Source organism: Haliotis rubra, unplaced genomic scaffold (assembly GCF_003918875.1).
Source record: "Haliotis rubra isolate DU_JTF1 unplaced genomic scaffold, ASM391887v1 Scf107, whole genome shotgun sequence".
NCBI lineage: Eukaryota > Metazoa > Mollusca > Gastropoda > Lepetellida > Haliotidae > Haliotis > Haliotis rubra.
Window position 1 is genome coordinate 1,960,479 of NW_025764970.1, and position 19,534 is coordinate 1,980,012.

General features: G+C 38.9%; 1 protein-coding gene and 1 long non-coding RNA gene across 2 annotated transcripts in view; both read left to right on the forward strand.

The window, feature by feature from the left end:
• Positions 1 to 926: 926 nt before the first annotated feature.
• The window catches only part of LOC124279799 (neuropeptide receptor 15-like), an 85,512-nt gene continuing 66,904 nt past the window's right edge, over positions 927 to 19,534 (forward strand). The window contains 1 exon segment of the mRNA XM_046715681.1: positions 927 to 1,891. Within this exon segment, the coding sequence (XP_046571637.1) occupies positions 1,449 to 1,891 (443 nt within the window). The 5' untranslated portion in view covers positions 927 to 1,448.
• LOC124279810 lies at positions 6,863 to 18,295 on the forward strand. The gene is made up of 3 exons (XR_006899488.1): positions 6,863 to 7,155; positions 14,526 to 14,528; positions 18,285 to 18,295. It is a non-coding gene; the product is annotated as an uncharacterized LOC124279810 (long non-coding RNA).

Consider the following 19,534-nt stretch of genomic DNA (forward strand, 5'->3'; position numbering starts at 1 on the left):
AGAATGTTTCATCATCACGTCATCTGACATAGAAACCCTCTGTATCACATGTTCATACTCAGTTACACTGTGGTGGGACGTCGCCATATAATACCTCGAACGAGACTTTAAGCCCTATTTTACATGACCGCACCTCACTGAGATATGGCGTGGATACTCAAATGTGTGACTTAGCACTCCTGAAATGTGGTTAGCTGCTACTGTTCACACAGAAGGATGGCATGCCACCTGTTCTTGCCCAATGACCTTCTCCGGATACCGTCAGGTGGCAGCCACTGCCGTGACTTAATCAATACCCCTCCTACAATGATTGGCGCATCCTTCAGCTCTAGCATTGATTATGCCATTAGTAAGACAGGCGGGGGCATTTCCCCGGCTGCTGCTTGCAGAACTATGGAAGTATATTCCTCCCAAGCAATCTGTAATCGTAAAGTAAATTTACTGTAAATAGTCATCAGCATGCGAGCCCAACCTCTAAACATATCCCACAGGCCACGGAATAGATTTATGGATGTGGGCATATGTTTCTACAGGCTCAAACAATGATGGCATCCACGTGGCAGAAAGTGCCACAAAGTTTTACTGTTATATTTTAACTGGATCTTTTGTGTTGCTCTCGGCGGAAGTGTTTAACAAGCTGACGTGTGATTGGGTGGTTTGACCGCCCATTGATTTGCTTGACAATAAACTGAAGGTGGACAACAGTGAGATAGTAAATTACCACCAGCATGACCAGCGGCAGCAATGATCCCGACAACATATCGACTTTCGTCACTCGAGCTTAGCCTATGAGAGTCTTTTAGAGGAGCAGGCGACATCAGTGCCGATCACACACATTCAGAAGTCAGTGACAGAACTCTTTGCGGTGAGCGGCAGAACCCATGCCAGTACTTGATCTAGTCGATACCCCTGTCTCTATTAGTTACTTGACGCCTGCACCACTGGGTTGATATCTAATTACGAACCTTATCATCCAAAGTGGTCTTTGTTTTATTCATCCATAGATTCTTTTTCGAAGATGGATTTACGCCACGCTGAGTTGCTAAGCCACTGAAACGGTTGTGCTCCAACTAAAGACTGGTAATTTTCATTACAGCTGACTGGATAGACGTGTTTTCTGGACTTGCAAAAAGACGTGTTTGCAGGACTTGTTTTCTGGACTTGCACTCTGGCCGTTCTCTATTTCCATGTTTTATTGTGATATAATGGAGAAGGCAACTTTTTCGATAATATGATTTCAATGTGGATATAAGAGGACGATCGTTAATTATTGATTTGGTAATCAAACACAAGAACTCGATGTCTCTCGGAAATTAATGATGCATTGAAGACTGACAATTTATACTGAAAACGTTCTCCACGGAAAGCTCTCGGGGCCGTCGATTTAAAGATTTCAAACTTTCTTTGTGAGCAAACTGATTTGGGATTCATTTCCAACATATCTCAGGATGGTCCATTCAAACATTACAGCAGACACTGAAGAAATTCTGTTGATAAGATTCGAGCCATGGAACCATACAACTCACTCAAACGAAACAACTGTGGGATCCGACCCTACCCCACCGGGTCTGCCGATGGTGGCCCCTTCCTACATAGCTCTTTTCTCAACCCTGTTTTGTGTTGTTGGCACGGTAGGCATCCTTGGGAACCTCATGGTTGTATACATCATCCTGGCAGACAGGAAGATGAGGAAGTCGGTTACGAATATGCTCATCCTGAACCTTGCTCTAGCTGACTCCCTCATCATGTTATGTGGCATCCCTGAGATTGTTCTGTTTATGATCAACAAAGGTTGGCTTCTGGGACTGGTGATGTGTAAGTTCCAGCGGACAGTTCTTGTATGTGCGCTGTACACATCGGTGCTTACCTTGGTAGCTGTCTGCATTGAAAGGTATGTTGTACACATACATAAAACACACATAACACACTTTTCTGCCTGGTCCTAACCTAAAAATAACATTTGCTCAGTTTTCCGAAGCATTCAAACTCTCACAAAAATCAACACATGCTAAATATTTTTTTTATTTCAGATACTACGTAATTTAAAGGAGAACATATACTCATATAGGTTGTTTTATTATCATCGTTTTATGTGTAATGGTTTTCATAAACCTGTTTAACACTTTACCTTCGCGTCATACACACACAAAGCGATGCTGCATTGGTCCTTAGAAAAGCAATATTCTCCTAAATTCATATTCTCAAGCGCATTTACCAAACCACTATTACTAAACCGTGTACACAATCTCTATCACTTAGATATAAAACACAACCATCACGCTAAACCCAAAAGTTCCTTGTTCTGACATCAACTTAATCAAACATACATAAAACATGTTTATGTAATGAAGTATTCGTCCAGTTTATTGGCATGTTGTCTGTACATCGTCTTATTGGATCACAACTCAATCTGTTAGGTGTGATGCACAGCATTAAGTGCTAACGTAACCGACACCTACAAACTAATGCATTAATCCAGTCACGTATGGTCATCATCCCAGACAAGGCCTTTGTGTGGCAGGTGGAAGCACGTTCAACATTTCCAGACATGAGATCACTAAGTTTGGCATAGAAGGTTGCTGCAACATCATGTACGACAGAGTGTAATCTCTGGAAATGTTTGCTTTACAAAATGACATTATCTCACAAACAAACATATTCACTTTGTCTTAAGGATTGTAATGACTGCTCCTAAATACGAAATTGCTTCAGAGGCCATTACAGAGCGTAGGTTTACGCAGAATACTAATCTGCATGAGAGAATCCTGACGTAGGCAGTTATTAATATCATATTCATTAAAACTGATATCCTTGTCACACGTAATGATGACCCAATCATGGTATGGCTGCAATGAATCTACAATCTACTACATTACAAAGTATTTATATTGCGTCCCAATTGTGTCACGTTCCAGAAGTAGGTTCACATTCTACACTGTATTAAATTGGCTGTCTGTATGTTTTCGTCTGAAATTCATTTTTCTATTCCTATAACGTCATTATTCATACCCCGACCTGATATGTTTTACTCCGCCCTGGGCAATATTCATGCGCATTCATATCCGGGGAATCTAAGAATGGTATTCTGGAATTGTATCCACCTTGGGGATCGAACCAGGATCTCCCATGTGATGAACGTCTTCTTTAACCACTTGAAATTGAAAAGTACAATTTCTTTAATATCCAATATTGAATTTGTGAGAAAGCGTATAACGTTAGGTCAATACAGGGAATTTATGAATACGAACATGTACAAATTAAAAACACGAACAGGTTCAAGCTAATGCCTTTCAATCAGCAACATTTGAGAACGTCGCCCTCTTTGGGGCAATTCAACACTGAAAATCAATCAATTTCCGAGTTAATATTAGAGAAGGGTGTCAGAAATAACGAAAAACACAGGTTTACAAAAGTCTACTTTTTCCTTGGGCCTGGGCATTTATTTTATTGGTTTCATTATCTTCTGCATCTTCAATGATTTCATGTTTTATAACGTCATAAGTCATAAAAGTAGTCATGTTTTTATGACGTCATCTAAATATCACTAGTCCAAGGAGGGACAAAGGTTCATACGTCCTTTACAGGAAGCCAAACTGGATTGAGTGGTCGGATGTTGGTTTGATATCTTCGGGATGTTGCTGATAACATCAACCCCTGGTTTGTCTTGGTCAGGTTGAATTATTTCCCTTTATATTTCCCGGTGACCATCGTCGCAGTAGAGAAAAGATAACCACTTATTTTTTCAACATAAAATGTTAAAATGGCCCATTTTCGGGAAAGTAGATAAGTCACACGTAAATGTTCCATCGGGGTGAGAAGCTATACTAAGTTTGCCAGCTTGTGTTTGCATTAGTTTAGAAACAACTAAATGATGAAGGTCACTTTAACCATGTAGTTGTGGGGGTGACTTCTATGAGTGAGTGAGTTAAAACTTAATGTCACTTTGGCAATGTTTCAGCTATACGTGACAAAAACAGTAAATGTTTTAAATTTTAAATTTTAAAATCTGTCGCCAAAGGACAGTAAAACAGCTAGTATATCACAGTTAGAGATATAAAACTAGCAGGTAACTTAGAATTACAGAGTATTTATGACATCATAGCATAAAAAATGGGCTATAGATCGCCAGCAACTGGAGGTAGATCACCGTACTAGGGGCCACGGGGTGACTTCTATGATTACAATGTTCTCAGGATTATCAGATATAAAGCAGAAGGTTCACCCAACACTTTCAATAACTTGGAATATAGACAGGCTATGGTGACCACATGGGCTTGTAAGGCTAAAAACTGCCATCAAGGTACATACTGTCACTGACGTGGTCTTAGTACTATATAAAAGGAAAAGGATGAATGAAGGAATGAATGAATGAATCTCTTTATTTCCTCCAGATTGTAGTCCGAAGATCATTATGAACATGTACATGACATATTTACAGCAACATAATCACAGCAATATATTCACAACACATTCATATAGTCATATATACATGTACTAAGAAAAAATGAAAGGTCTAGAATGCACAGTTTAGTGAGGGAAGCAAGGAATATAGGTATTTACAGAAGAGGACAATCATACATCTCCATGACATTTCATCAATATCGTTAGTAACTAGTAGTTCACCCCCAGAAAATAGTGATAACATTTCATCTTCAGATAATAATTCTATTTGTACATAAACATCCACATCAAAGAGATCTATAAGTTTTGAAAAGAAATTATTTCTGTTGTACATATAGTGTTCACAGTGTAAAAATTACATGGCAGTCATAATCATTACAGTATCTTTTGCAGAGTTCACAATGTTTTGAGAATTTTCCCCTTGAGCTGATTTGTACACAAAACTGTAATATATCTTTAAACTGTGGGTAGAAATACATCAAACAATACAGTCTATGTACACCAAAGAAGTTGTGGGTCAAGCGATATCTATTCATATCGTGCCTTACACATACTTGAGAAGCCCATCGTTCAGTTTCAGATTTATTTATGCAATTAATAGTGATTCTTCGCCATGACGATTTACATGGAAACCTTCCAAAATCGAGATAGTCACTAAGATAATTGAAGAGATTGTATTTTAAACTAGTTTGAATAAGTGTGTCACATATGCTGTGTAAGACAGCTGTTCTGTTTTGAAAGGTGGCTAAATGTACACAGAAAATATCCTTAAATGAAGAGTTACACTTGCTGTTGCACAGCTTGCCGAGAAATAATAGTCTACATTTATCTATATAGCCATCCATACTCCACAATCCAAGGTTACCTAGCACTGAAGCAGAGGAAAAGCGCTTACCGAAACCCTGAATGCATCTGGCAAAATATCTCTGTGTACTTTCTACCAAGTCATAGTCTTTACCTCGAAGAATGGGTAAAAGTTCACAACCGTAAAAGCTCGTTGGAAGTATCATTCTTTCCATATTTTAACAGAAGAAGTAGGGTGGAGATCTTTACCATTTAAACCAAGACTTTTAGAGAATTTACAGATTGCCGTGCTTTCTGGCAGTATGAATATACTCTAGATTTTGGGGATAGATCAGACGAAAGTAAAATGCCTCCATACTTAACACAATCACTTATTGGTATGTCTGAATCACCAAATTTGAAAGAATAATTACCCAGACGTTTCTTATATTTGCAGAAAATGACACAAGTGCTTTTTAGAACCGTTATACGTTAGACGCCACTTACCAGCATAGCTATAAACAGTATCAAGTGATGATTGAAGACCTTTTGGAGAAGTGGAAGCAAGTGTTGTGTCGTCAGCCAATAGAATACATGGGATATTAATGCCACTTACACAAATGCCATTGTTCAAATCTCTAAGTTCACATATCAAATCATTAATAAAAACAAGGAAAAACCAGGAAGACAAGACTCTACCTTGCCCAACACCTTGCTTGATAACATATTCATTTGATCTCAGACCACAATATTGCACAAAAGCAGAGCTTGATGTATAACTTTGATATAGGAGCTGCCACATTTTGCCCTTTATACCCATTTGATATAGCTTTAAAAAGAGTCCATTATGCCATATGCGATCAAACGCCTTCTCATTGTCCATAAAGGCTGTATAAACTGGAGAACCTCTGCTTAGATAATATGATAAGCTTTCGTTTAGAGTAAAGACTGAAGTGGTTGCTCCATGTTCCTTTCTAAACCCAAATTGGAGCTTGTCTGGAAATGAGGGTATGTATTCTTGTACCCAGATTTCTAGTCTAGCCAATAAGACTTTTTCAAAAAGTTTACCAACACAAGAAGTAAGAGTTATTCCTCTATAATTTTTTGGATCATTTTTCGCCTTTTTACCTTTATATATCGGGATAATTACACCTCTTCTGAAAGTGCTAGGGACATATGCAGATCCTAAAATAGAGTTAAAAAGTGCCGTTAATGTATTTACGATGTCATCACCACCATAAATAAGATGTTCATTGTGAATACAGTCCGGGCCAGGAGATTTATTTTTGTGGAGATTACTGATATGTTCCTTTACTTCATCACTTTCAATATGTTTACATAAAATATCTTCTTTGCATGAGGAATATTTCTGGCTTATATTTCTAACCTTCCTGTCAACTGTTATTAGAAAGTTGCTATCAAATAATGGAGAGTAATGAGGTTTGGCGAGATCTGCAAAGTAATCACCCCATAGTTCACAAATATCTTCTGCTGTGTTTGCACATTTATGACCAAATACTAGCTCTTTAACAACTGGACTCTGTCGCCTCATTTTGAACTGAACTGATTTAAAGAAAGTACCTATATCAGCATCGGAGCACCTTTCTAATTCGCTACTTAAATCTGAGCGCTGTTTCCGTTTAGACTTTTACGATGTAATCGTCTAAATTCCCGCTTGGCTAATTTGTAATTAATATACAAAGGCGAGTTACCTGTCCTTGGTTTACCATCAACCAACCACTCGCGTCTAGCTACACGCATATTGTAATGCAAATCGTTTAGTCCGTCTGATTTCCAGTATGGCTTTAAATGTGCTTTAAAAACACCCGAAGGAATACACCGGGAACTGGCAGATTGTAGAGCATTTATAACATTACATGTGTATGATTCAATTTCATGGGGAGGTAGGGGATGAGGGGGAATAGTAATTTCTGAGAGAAGTCGGGAACTTTCCTCGCTGTATACGTTAATGTCACATTGGTCAGCTTTATGCCATTTTGGAAAATAGAGGCTATCAGATTTGCGTACATGTTCCTGTTGTCTAGATACAGTAGCAAGACATGGGTAATGGTCAGATACAGCGTAGCTACAATCATCCATTACACAACAATAGGCAAGCTGATCGGTCAGGTGTGACGGGAGGAGTATGTAATCAATGAGCGATTTAAATCTGCTGTCCTTACTTCTACATGTATGGTCAGGCCCATGGTTGCGTAATGTACTAACAGCATGTATAAGATGCCGTTCTGTGATATAGTTATAAAGCACACTATCACGTGGGGATAATATGTTTTTACAAATATCTGCATTGAGGTCACCCAGTATAAAAGTATCACCCTTTTGACTAAGGATATCATACATATCAAAGAGTTGTTCAACTGCATCTACATACACAGAGTGCAGAACATTAGTGGAAGGTAGTCGGGAAGATATTACATACATATCAGGATATCCATGTGCATATACAACTGCAGCAACAAAAAATTCTGTCTTGGTTGCAATTCTGCGCAGCCTCCAGGTGGACTTATTGTTACGCAGTATGGCAACACCGCCAGCACCTCGAGAAGAAGTTGTTTTGTTACATATAGATGAAATGAGTGAAAACCATTAATATCATTGAGACTGTGGACATTATCTGACTGAGCCAATGTTCTTGCACAGCAACAATATCAACATCATCTGGAATATTATTGACAATATCTTGACAATCATGTGGTAAGCCACGAATATTCCATGATATTAAGCTTAAAGTCATGATATATAGGGAAACAAGGAGAAACTTACTCATTTTGATATGAATATCCATTATCACTATATTGCCCATAATTGTCCTGTTTCTTCTGTCGTGGTACATAGTCACGACATGTGATGTCAGCTGGCCAGAAGTTATCGTTCATATCACCAGTGTAGTCGTCACACGCCATATTGACCTGCACTGTGTAGGTATCTGTTCCGTCATAGTATGAGCGCTTGCGTAGCAGTCTTGTGTACGTCACACGCACATACCGAGCATGTGCATAGTCGTGAATGAGCTGTTTCACACTGTCAAACGGTTTATCGGCCTTTATGTTAGATAAGACTACACGTTTAGTCTTTATCCTTGGTACACCTTCCAGCGTAGAGTAGGTTTTCGCCAGGGATTTTATCTGGTACGTTGTAGTTGTCTGTGGTTTGTCTGCGCGTTGATCCTGGAGAGTGTGGTGAGCTTGTGCTGTATGTTGTACAGGATGATGAGGGCTGTACTTGGGTCGTATCCATGTCCCTTGAAAACACAAGACCATGGACATTATCTGCATAGTACTTCCTCAGTTTGTCCCTGTCGGAGAGATCAACCATGTTAGACTGTTTGTTTGTGAGAGTATTGTTTCTGTCACTGGCTCTGTTAACGCTCTTATTTGACATAGTCTCCTTACAGCTGTTGGTGGGTTGAGTAGACACGGTATTGGTTGTACCATTATTACAGTTCTGTTCAGTACTGTTCACAGCACAGGTACGAGTGTTACTGGATGAGTCGATGATGGTTACAGGTGAAGCTGGAGTGTCAGTGTTCTGTTTGCCAGAATTGTACGATGATACTGGTGATTTAACAATACTCGCATACGTTGACTTCTGCTTACCAACGTTATCCAGCTTACTACTGATCGATTTGAGTTTATTGTCCACCTGATAGTTAAGGCGAATGATTTGATCTTCAAGGTCATGGACTTTATCTTTCAATATCTTGTTGTCTTGGGAACTCAGCTTGATTTCCGCTCTTAACTCAGCCCTTCTAGCTTCTGAATCTTGCAAGCGCTGATTTAAATCCTGAATATGTTTATTTTTTTCTTCAATTATTTTGCTTTTCCGAGATAGATCTTGATTTAGTTTGTCTTCTAAGTTCGAAAGACTTTGTTTGGTGCATCCTGATTTTGTGAGACACATTGTTTTAATTGTATAATATGAGTCAATAACTGATCAAGTTTATGTTTGTCACCTTGGTGTCTTGTCTGTGGAGTTGTCCTAGGAGTGTTGTCCTGTTGTCTTGTGTGTTCGTCCTCTGTGTTCTTCACCACCGGTACCAGTGATTGACAGGTACTTGATATTTGCTCTGCTCAGGAGACCTTATTCTGAATCACGTGACCGGGAACACCGCCCTCGATGAAATGATAGAGATAGTAGATGTCATGGGCGTATCTATCCAGCATTGTCACTGTTGTCCCATTGGTTAGTCTGCGTCTGATTAGCTGTCCTTCTGGGAAATCGTGACAACTTTCTTTTGCATAATCATACAAGCTTGCCCTGGTATGATGAATGTGCTTAGCATCGTGATCATAGGTGTCAAGCAGACTATCAACAAAGCTCTGTCTGTCTTTGTTCCCAAATTTCCTTTTTATCTCTAAGTAGATAGCTTGGTCTGTCTCGTCACTCGGCTGTGTCAGGTGTATATCCTCACTGTCGTCTTCTGTCCTCTCGTCTGCACCCAAGCTGTCAGAGTGCTCCTCCTGATTGGTCTCCATTGTTTTGCAACAATAGAGGCTTTCCACTGAATATCCACAGAATATGCTGCATTGGTCCTTAGAAAAGCAATATTCTCCTAAATTCATATTCTCAAGCGCATTTACCAAACCACTATTACTAAACCGTGTACACAATCTCTATCACTTAGATATAAAACACAACCATCACGCTAAACCCAAAAGTTCCTTGTTCTGACATCAACTTAATCAAACATACATAAAACATGTTTATGTAATGAAGTATTCGTCCAGTTTATTGGCATGTTGTCTGTACATCGTCTTATTGGATCACAACTCAATCTGTTAGGTGTGATGCACAGCATTAAGTGCTAACGTAACCGACACCTACAAACTAATGCATTAATCCAGTCACGTATGGTCATCATCCCAGACAAGGCCTTTTGTGGCAAGGTGGAAGCACGTTCAACATTTCCAGACATGAGATCACTAAGTTTGGCATAGAAGGTTGCTGCAACATCATGTACGACAGAGTGTAATCTCTGGAAATGTTTGCTTTTACAAAATGACATTATCTCACAAACAAACATATTCACTTTGTCTTAAGGATTGTAATGACTGCTCCTAAATACGAAATTGCTTCAGAGGCCATTACAGAGCGTAGGTTTACGCAGAATACTAATCTGCATGAGAGAATCCTGACGTAGGCAGTTATTAATATCATATTCATTAAAACTGATATCCTTGTCACACGTAATGATGACCCAATCATTGTATGGCTGCAATGAATCTACAATCTACTACATTACAAAGTATTTATATTGCGTCCCAATTGTGTCACGTTCCAGAAGTAGGTTCACATTCTACACTGTATTAAATTGGCTGTCTGTATGTTTTCGTCTGAAATTCATTTTTCTATTCCTATAACGTCATTATTCATACCCCGACCTGATATGTTTTACTCCGCCCTGGGCAATATTCATGCGCATTCATATCCGGGGAATCTAAGAATGGTATTCTGGAATTGTATCCACCTTGGGGATCGAACCAGGATCTCCCATGTGATGAACGTCTTCTTTAACCACTTGAAATTGAAAAGTACAATTTCTTTAATATCCAATATTGAATTTGTGAGAAAGCGTATAACGTTAGGTCAATACAGGGAATTTATGAATACGAACATGTACAAATTAAAAACACGAACAGGTTCAAGCTAATGCCTTTCAATCAGCAACATTTGAGAACGTCGCCCTCTTTGGGGCAATTCAACACTGAAAATCAATCAATTTCCGAGTTAATATTAGAGAAGGGTGTCAGAAATAACGAAAAACACAGGTTTACAAAAGTCTACTTTTTCCTTGGGCCTGGGCATTTATTTTATTGGTTTCATTATCTTCTGCATCTTCAATGATTTCATGTTTTTATAACGTCATAAGTCATAAAAAGTAGTCATGTTTTTATGACGTCATCTAAATATCACTAGTCCAAGGAGGGACAAAGGTTCATACGTCCTTTACAGGAAGCCAAACTGGATTGAGTGGTCGGATGTTGGTTTGATATCTTCGGGATGTTGCTGATAACATCAACCCCTGGTTTGTCTTGGTCAGGTTGAATTATTTCCCTTTATATTTCCCGGTGACCATCGTCGCAGTAGAGAAAAGATAACCACTTATTTTTTCAACATAAAATGTTAAAATGGCCCATTTTCGGGAAAGTAGATAAGTCACACGTAAATGTTCCATCGGGGTGAGAAGCTATACTAAGTTTGCCAGCTTGTGTTTGCATTAGTTTAGAAACAACTAAATGATGAAGGTCACTTTAACCATGTAGTTGTGGGGGTGACTTCTATGAGTGAGTGAGTTAAAACTTAATGTCACTTTGGCAATGTTTCAGCTATACGTGACAAAAACAGTAAATGTTTTAAATTTTAAATTTTAAAATCTGTCGCCAAAGGACAGTAAAACAGCTAGTATATCACAGTTAGAGATATAAAACTAGCAGGTAACTTAGAATTACAGAGTATTTATGACATCATAGCATAAAAATGGGCTATAGATCGCCAGCAACTGGAGGTAGATCACCGTACTAGGGGCCACGGGGTGACTTCTATGATTACAATGTTCTCAGGATTATCAGATATAAAGCAGAAGGTTCACCCAACACTTTCAATAACTTGGAATATAGACAGGCTATGGTGACCACATGGGCTTGTAAGGCTAAAAACTGCCATCAAGGTACATACTGTCACTGACGTGGTCTTAGTACTATATAAAAGGAAAAGGATGTAACGAGGTCAACACACCAGGTTCGTTTCAGGGCGAATTTAACAATATTCACTGTATTTATCCATTTTAATTGGCACACATTACAAGCCAATAGATTTACCTACAAAATGAGACATACAGCACAAAAATCGAAGCAGTGCTTTGGGAGCTAGGGTCTTCGGAAGCTCGAAAAATCGTGATTTCTCGATTCCGAGCCAAAATCCCTGCTCAGAATTTGTAGCGGTAACTCACCCATTTTCTTGTTTATTTCACAGTATACACAAACGACATGCACCAAAACATGTTGAACTGATAGCGCCTGTCAGCGCGCTAGTCGCCATTCTTTCGGAGACACTTACATTTCACTGTCATAATGAGTTTACGTACAGAATTGTGTCGTGCACGTTCGCCATTGACGACCTTGGCCTTAACCTGCCCCGCAGGGAGCTCATTGGCTAAAAATAAATTATGTCCCATCAAATCGCTGACTCTTTTCAGTGCGGGGCAGGTTATGGCCAAGGTCGTCAATGGCGATCTGCACAATTAGGAACCGATGACATGTGTCAACCAAGTCAGCGAGCCTGACCACCCGATCCCGTTAGTCGCCTCTTACGACAAGCATTCGTTACTGAAGATCAATATTCTAACCCGGACTTTCACGGGTAGAGATGTCATGATATATTCCCTTTGTTATCATGAATTGACAAAAATAGGATACCGTGTCAATACCAATTGAATTGGAAATGATTTGGAAAATGTCGAAAGTCAAGATTCCGTGCCACTAACACTTCATTTTCTCGAATTTCCGAGCGGTTCATAAACAGCCTGGAATGTATGAATTTAAAATATACCTGGAATATATGGATTATACCTTATCAGTTGGATACGTGGAATAAACATCAGCTGTCACATTAGTGTTGCAAGCTGATGGAAATGGTAAATATGTTGGAGCCTGGTATACATGATGTCATTTTGTTTTACATATGGATATTTTTTCCATAGGTTTAGAACTAAAGCGACAAAACCGCATCCAGAAAAATTAGAGTTGATTATGGAATTCGGAATATATCATGAATACGTGTTTATGAATTACTATGAAACAGTGGTGATACCAGTTGTTCGCATATAAAAACGATAAAAACACAAAACACTGAGCCCAAACGGTGGTACCCGTCACAAACACATGCAAAGCCAAGTCAAATGTTCACCTGAAAAAGACACACAAGGACATACGGTACATAAGTCTTAATAATGAATTGAATAGGACATACGTTTGGTCACCTCTGCGTTAGACATTGAAATGTCCCTCACATGTCCACCAAAAGACGTGTTTAAAGGTTCACTGACGCCTTGAATGTTGTAACCGTCATAGTGTATGAGCAACAGTCCTACGACCCTTTTTGAAAATTTGGAGAAAGTGCATGGTCGAGTTGTGAAATATAAACTCTGGCAGACAGAAATGAGAGCGGAACACCGTCCCATTAGGGCGTCAGGACGGCTAAATTATGAAGCGCAAGCAGTGAGTAAAGTTTTACGCTGCTTTTAGACATATTCCAGCAATATCGGGGCACACTAGACATGGGCTTTCCACATTGTACCCATGTAGGGAATCAAATCCGGATCCTCGGCGTGATGAGAGAAAGCTGTACTTGACTCCCTCACCGCCCTATGAAGAAAATTACTTACACTGCCTAAACTGATAGGATATATAAAGAAGTTCCACTGATGGCACTGTTAAAGATCATTTAAAGTGTAAGGTTATACAAGACCATTTGGCTCATAACGTCTCCGGTCATATCACACACGAACCGCCTCCGTGGTGTAGTAGAGCGTGGAAGGTCGGGGTTCGATCCCCGGCCGTCATACAAAAGACGTTAAAATATGGTACTTATTGGTCCCTGCCTGTAGCTCGGCATTTATGGGTACAACACGGATTAGTCGGCTCGGACTCGGTATAATGTGTCTGAGTGGGGTATTAATGCTTAACTGCGGCATGGTATCTCAGTGAACTAGCACTATAAAACAAGCTCAAGTCTGGGCTAGTACAAGCAGCCACACATACACATGCACGTCGTCATACGAGCGAAATATTCTTAAGTGCAACGTTAAACCCCATTTCACCTCACCACATATCACACACACACTGTACGTAGTTTCTCTTTAATCGTTTCGTTTTTTCTCTCCACTTTTACTGATCACCGCTGCTCATTATAACAAGAAATCCTTTCAGCTACAACTGGACGGAATATTATTCAATATTAACGCAATGAGCCCTATTTCACGTTTTGTAAATACAGCATGCCACAACATAACTTCTATTTAATTTCTATTTGTTTTCAGGAATTTCCGAGATAATGCTTTTTCATCGATAAATCTTAGACCTCCCCGTGAATATAAAAAAATGGGTTCCTAATGAAATAAAACTATATTACATAATGATTCTTACTATTAAAATGCTTTGGTTTAAGAATCAATTATGACACAATTACACGTGTCAGTGTTATTCAGTTTATCCTTCAGCGGTATTTATGAATTATAACGATAATGGTATAGTTGCATTTCCTTGTATTTTACCTCAGTTAGCAGTAATCAATCATTCGGTATGGCATACACAGGAAATAAGAATGTGTAACTGATTACATCGCTGTATGCTTTCGGCGCCATTCAACGATTACAAATACAGAAACAGAATATTGTGTTGCACATTTTCATATGAAATTCCAAGTTAATATTTGGTTCATTCTCCTCCTAATACGCCTGACGCTGTACTTCCTGCATTGAGCATAACTCTATTCAAGAGGTGGCTTCTGTTTTGAAGGCTACAATATGTATATGTGTTCACCATGATGTATTAACAGGCAGTAATATTGACTGGCCATACACTACATTACACAGGCCATGCAGCACTGTACATTTAACATGTGTTCGAGTGTTTACCACACAGCAGTTATATACAAGCACGTTAAGGATAATGAGTGAGTATGGACATTATTGTAAACATTTGTACTTCGCAAGAACCATATCCATAGCCATACTGGGAACAAATATAATATCCATAGCCATACTGGGAACAAATATAATATCCATGGCCATACTGGGAACAACTATAATATCCATAGCCATACTGGGAACAAATATAATATCCATAGCCATACTGGGAACAAATATAATAACCATAGCCATACTGGGAACAACTATAATCTCCATAGCCATATTGAGAACAAATATAATATCCATAGCCATACTGGGAACAACTATAATATCCATAGCCATCCTGGGAACAACTATAATATCCATAGCCATACTGGGAACAACTATAACATCCATAGCCATACTGAGAACAAATATAATATCCATAGCCATACTGGGAACAACTATAATATCCATAGCCATACTGGGAACAAATATAATATCCATAGCCATACTGGGAACACCTATAATATCCATAGCCATACTGGGAACAAATATAATATCCATAGCCATACTGGGAACAACTATAATATCCATAGCCATACGGGAACAAATATAATATCCATAGCCATCCTGGGAACAACTATAATATCCATAGCCATACTGGGAACAAATATAATATCCATAGGCATCCTGGAAACAACTATAATATCCATAGCCATACTGAGAACAAATATAATATCCATAGCCATACTGGGAACAACTATAATATCCATAGGATCTGGAAATGGCGCATTTTCAATAGTACCAACAAATGCAATTTGTAAAGTTACGGAACTGACATTTTCATCTAAGTGTTTATTAGTGTGCATTCATATTCGTTAATAACGCGTCTTCTTGTAATTGGCACATTATATTTTCTAATTGGAGCTGTCATTGTCTGTATAACAAATACCTAACGGTGAAGAAATCGAACTTTCTTGGACTGTATTGATATTGTTATAGATGGTGGCTCGCTGTCACGCCAACCTTTCGCAACCTATGTAAACTATCAACGCTGTTCATTCTTTACGTACTTAGTGATATTACTTTACTTTAAGGTAAACTGGATGACATTGATGTTAGTCACCAGCCACAGCTATGGTGGCCTGTGTAGAACAGGCTGAGAATTCGTCAGCAGCCCATGCTTGTTAGAAGCGGGTATAGGTGTCGAGTGGTTAGCTTCTCTTTGGCCATCGTTTCTCGAATCCGTAGATCGATGCTTATGGTGTCGGTCGCGGGATTAAATACTGCCGTCATATAGCTGTAAAAATACTGGGGGAGTTTTTAAATATTAAAAACAAACTAACAGTTATGGTGCTGACAAATGCAAAACTATAACAGGAATGGACCGGGATTCGAATACATGACCATAGCTTCTCTACTTCGTTCTGCGCAACACTGCGCTGTGGCTCCCTGGGCTACCCGTGCCGCCAGCTAGATAAGTACTGCAATGGACAAGGTGAAACAGACAAGATTATACGTGCAGCGCGCCCACTGAAAGGTTGCCCCCAAATAGATAATCCTATGTAACATAACGTTTAAAGATACTTAGTTCCATTAAATTGATTTTAACTCCAAATGCCAGTGTTAAAAATAGAATTATACATTTATATCAATGAAGCTTGTGTAGTTCATAGTACATATTTATATTATTGCGCAACATCTGTTTAAAGTGTGAAATTGATAACAAACACAAAAGTGAGTTGCTTTAAACGTCAGTTACATTCTGAAAGGTAACAGGTAGCGGTGCGAGTGACATGCATCCCTTGGAGTTTCTAGATTTGCGGGAGTGTTTTCTGTGTCATTGTAGTAGTAGTTTGTTTGTGGCTTAAGGCGACAGTAAGCAATATTCGAGCTTAATGGTGGCTGTCAGTAAATAATAGAGTCTGTACAATACAATCCCGTGATCAACAGCATGAACATCGATCTATGCAGCCAAGAGAGTGAGCCTGACCACCCAATCCCGTTTGTCGCATCTTACGACAAGCATCGGTTGCTGAAGACCAATTCTAACGAGTTTGATAGTAGAAGTCATTATAACATATACTTGCATTTGTTTCTAAACATTGAGTAAACAAACAAATGGTAACATGAATTAAACGAACAGATACAGTAACATGCAGCTGGGAAACGGTTATTGTTTCTGTAACACGGAGTGACCTAAAGGATATGGTAGCATGCAGATAGCTAACTGGTACGGTAACCTGCAGTAAGCCAAGTGATCTAGTAACATGCAGTAAGCTAACAGCTCGAGTAACATATAACTAACACAGTAACATCACGTAACATTACCGCTGTAGAGAAACCTAGGGATATAACAAACACAAAGGGACCAGTGATTTCCGTTCGTTATAAGTGTATTTTGTGTACGCATCATTGCTCAAATTTACAGCAAGTGGCATGGACCAAACAAACAGACACTAGTATATCAGTCATTTGCTTTTTAGAGTGTTCGTTATAAATCGTTTACTGTATAATACATTCCGTTAAGTAACGTCTGAATGAACATACATTTACAAAGAGACATATAATATGCACTAGCAGATACAAGAACATACAGTTAAACAAGTATATCGTAACGCGTAAGCTTACGCACGTACTAAAACACAGTACACAAACATATGACGTCACAAAAACGTAACGGACAACTATACCCACTGACACAGAGTAAAACTAATGGATAAAGTATCATTACAGTTAACTAACATACACTTACAATCGGCAATAGTAGTATCGCTATATCCAGTACATTGAGTTAATCACAGTTAATTGATATAGGTGCTCGCTTAACAATGTAACATATCAAACACAAAATACTCGACACAAAAAATGCAAACTCCATTAACAGATGAAATTCTGTACCATTATAATCCCATGTAGAATAACAGACAGACAAATCTATACCAGGAGATATTTTAGATAAAGCAAAGCCACACATTTCTAAACTTTTCGGCTACATTACCTTTTATGCGCATACTTTTCGACCATAGTATCTCCTGGGACGCAAGGGAAAGTTTACTTCAAGCACTTGCCCTACCATGTTGAGGTTACTGGAGTATTTCATGGTGGTAGTTTTCAATTCAAGGACGTGCGCCAATACTGTCCTGAATTAAGTCATGTGATAATTACGTGGAAAACCTCTTAAGGGGGAAAATCAATTATCAGAATCATAAAATGTTTGAATTCTTTTACAAATAAAGTGTACACATGTATGTCCCTCAGGGGGATTTGACCGCGTGTTCTGCCACAAACTGCATTTCAATTATAGACGTAGAGATGAATTTAACAGTGTAAGAATTAGAAAAAAAAACAACTTCAAAAACTAACTGTCACAGGGCGTTGCGAAAGTAAATACGTGGGTAGACATAGAGAGCAGTTAGTATATCAATCGTTTTGATATCTGAAATACTGTACAGGATAAATTCATTAGCGCCTTTGTTGGTATTACTCGATATTGATATTAAGGAATACAAAGAAATAATTAGTGTACAAATCACGGGTATCCGTGATCAGTAATTTGTCCAACGGACAAAAACAAACCAAACGATTGAAAAAATCGTAATTATATGTTGATGTCGTCACCGATTAGACATTATGCAAACCAGAATAGCTTCGTCCAATACTGAACATTTATTCCACCAACATGTTTTTCGATTTTTCTGTAAAATCTAACACTCGACCTTAATAGTTACTATATCTTCTGTTCTGCACAATGAAGACACAATACTGGCACCAATGACAACAAGCACGATAACACTCGCGCGCACACAACACATACACACTTAGAGAGAGACACAGACAGACAGACAGACAGACAGACAGACACAGACACTCACACACAAACAGACAGACAAAAACTCACTCACACATCGACACTATGTCTGACGGCGGCGAAAGTGTGTCAAGACTATTTCCCTTCAATTTCTTTCTAAGAGGATTACAGGCGAGAATCATTAAGATCTCCCAGTATTCCCTTGGCGCAACTTACGGTGTCAACTACCGCATAAGGATTTGCATCGTCTTGCCATGACGAGGTTAAGTGATGATTAGTTGTCAACACAGTTCAAACGTCTTGATCTCGTAATAACCTTGCCGTAAACATGCATAAGATTTGTTCTTGAAGTTGATATGTTCAAGTTAAGTAGACTAAAGCCCAGAGTGCACGCATTCAGTTTAGAGTTTTATTCCTAAGTCCCATTGTAACATACTGTCTTGTCGATAGTAAATCGACATATCCGAATGTTTATGGGTCAGAAATGCCCATTTAGCCATTACAGATGACCTTGTTTCAGGTGATGGTTGTGTTCGGTCGTGATGCAGTTGTTGTCGTTCGTGTGTTTGACGTAAATAAGACGCTAAGGACGCAGTTTCAAACACTAAAACATAGATAAGCCTTTTGCATGTGCTTTATCCGCCACCTGTTTTAATTGGCAATGGTGGTATAGTTACTGGAGGTCATTCTGTTAACTGTTGTGTGGATCAGATATATCCTTGATAAGAAAATTGCTATCCTATCAGGAATAAAGTGAATAATACTTATAAAATAGCGTGGCAAGCTAGTTAATGGTGGATCAGTCAAGCTACAGGGGGGAGGAGTTATTGAGCAGATTGTGAAAGATCAGGCCTACACCTATCTTGGAATGCAAGTTCGAGACCGTTTATACATGCCAATCAATTCTG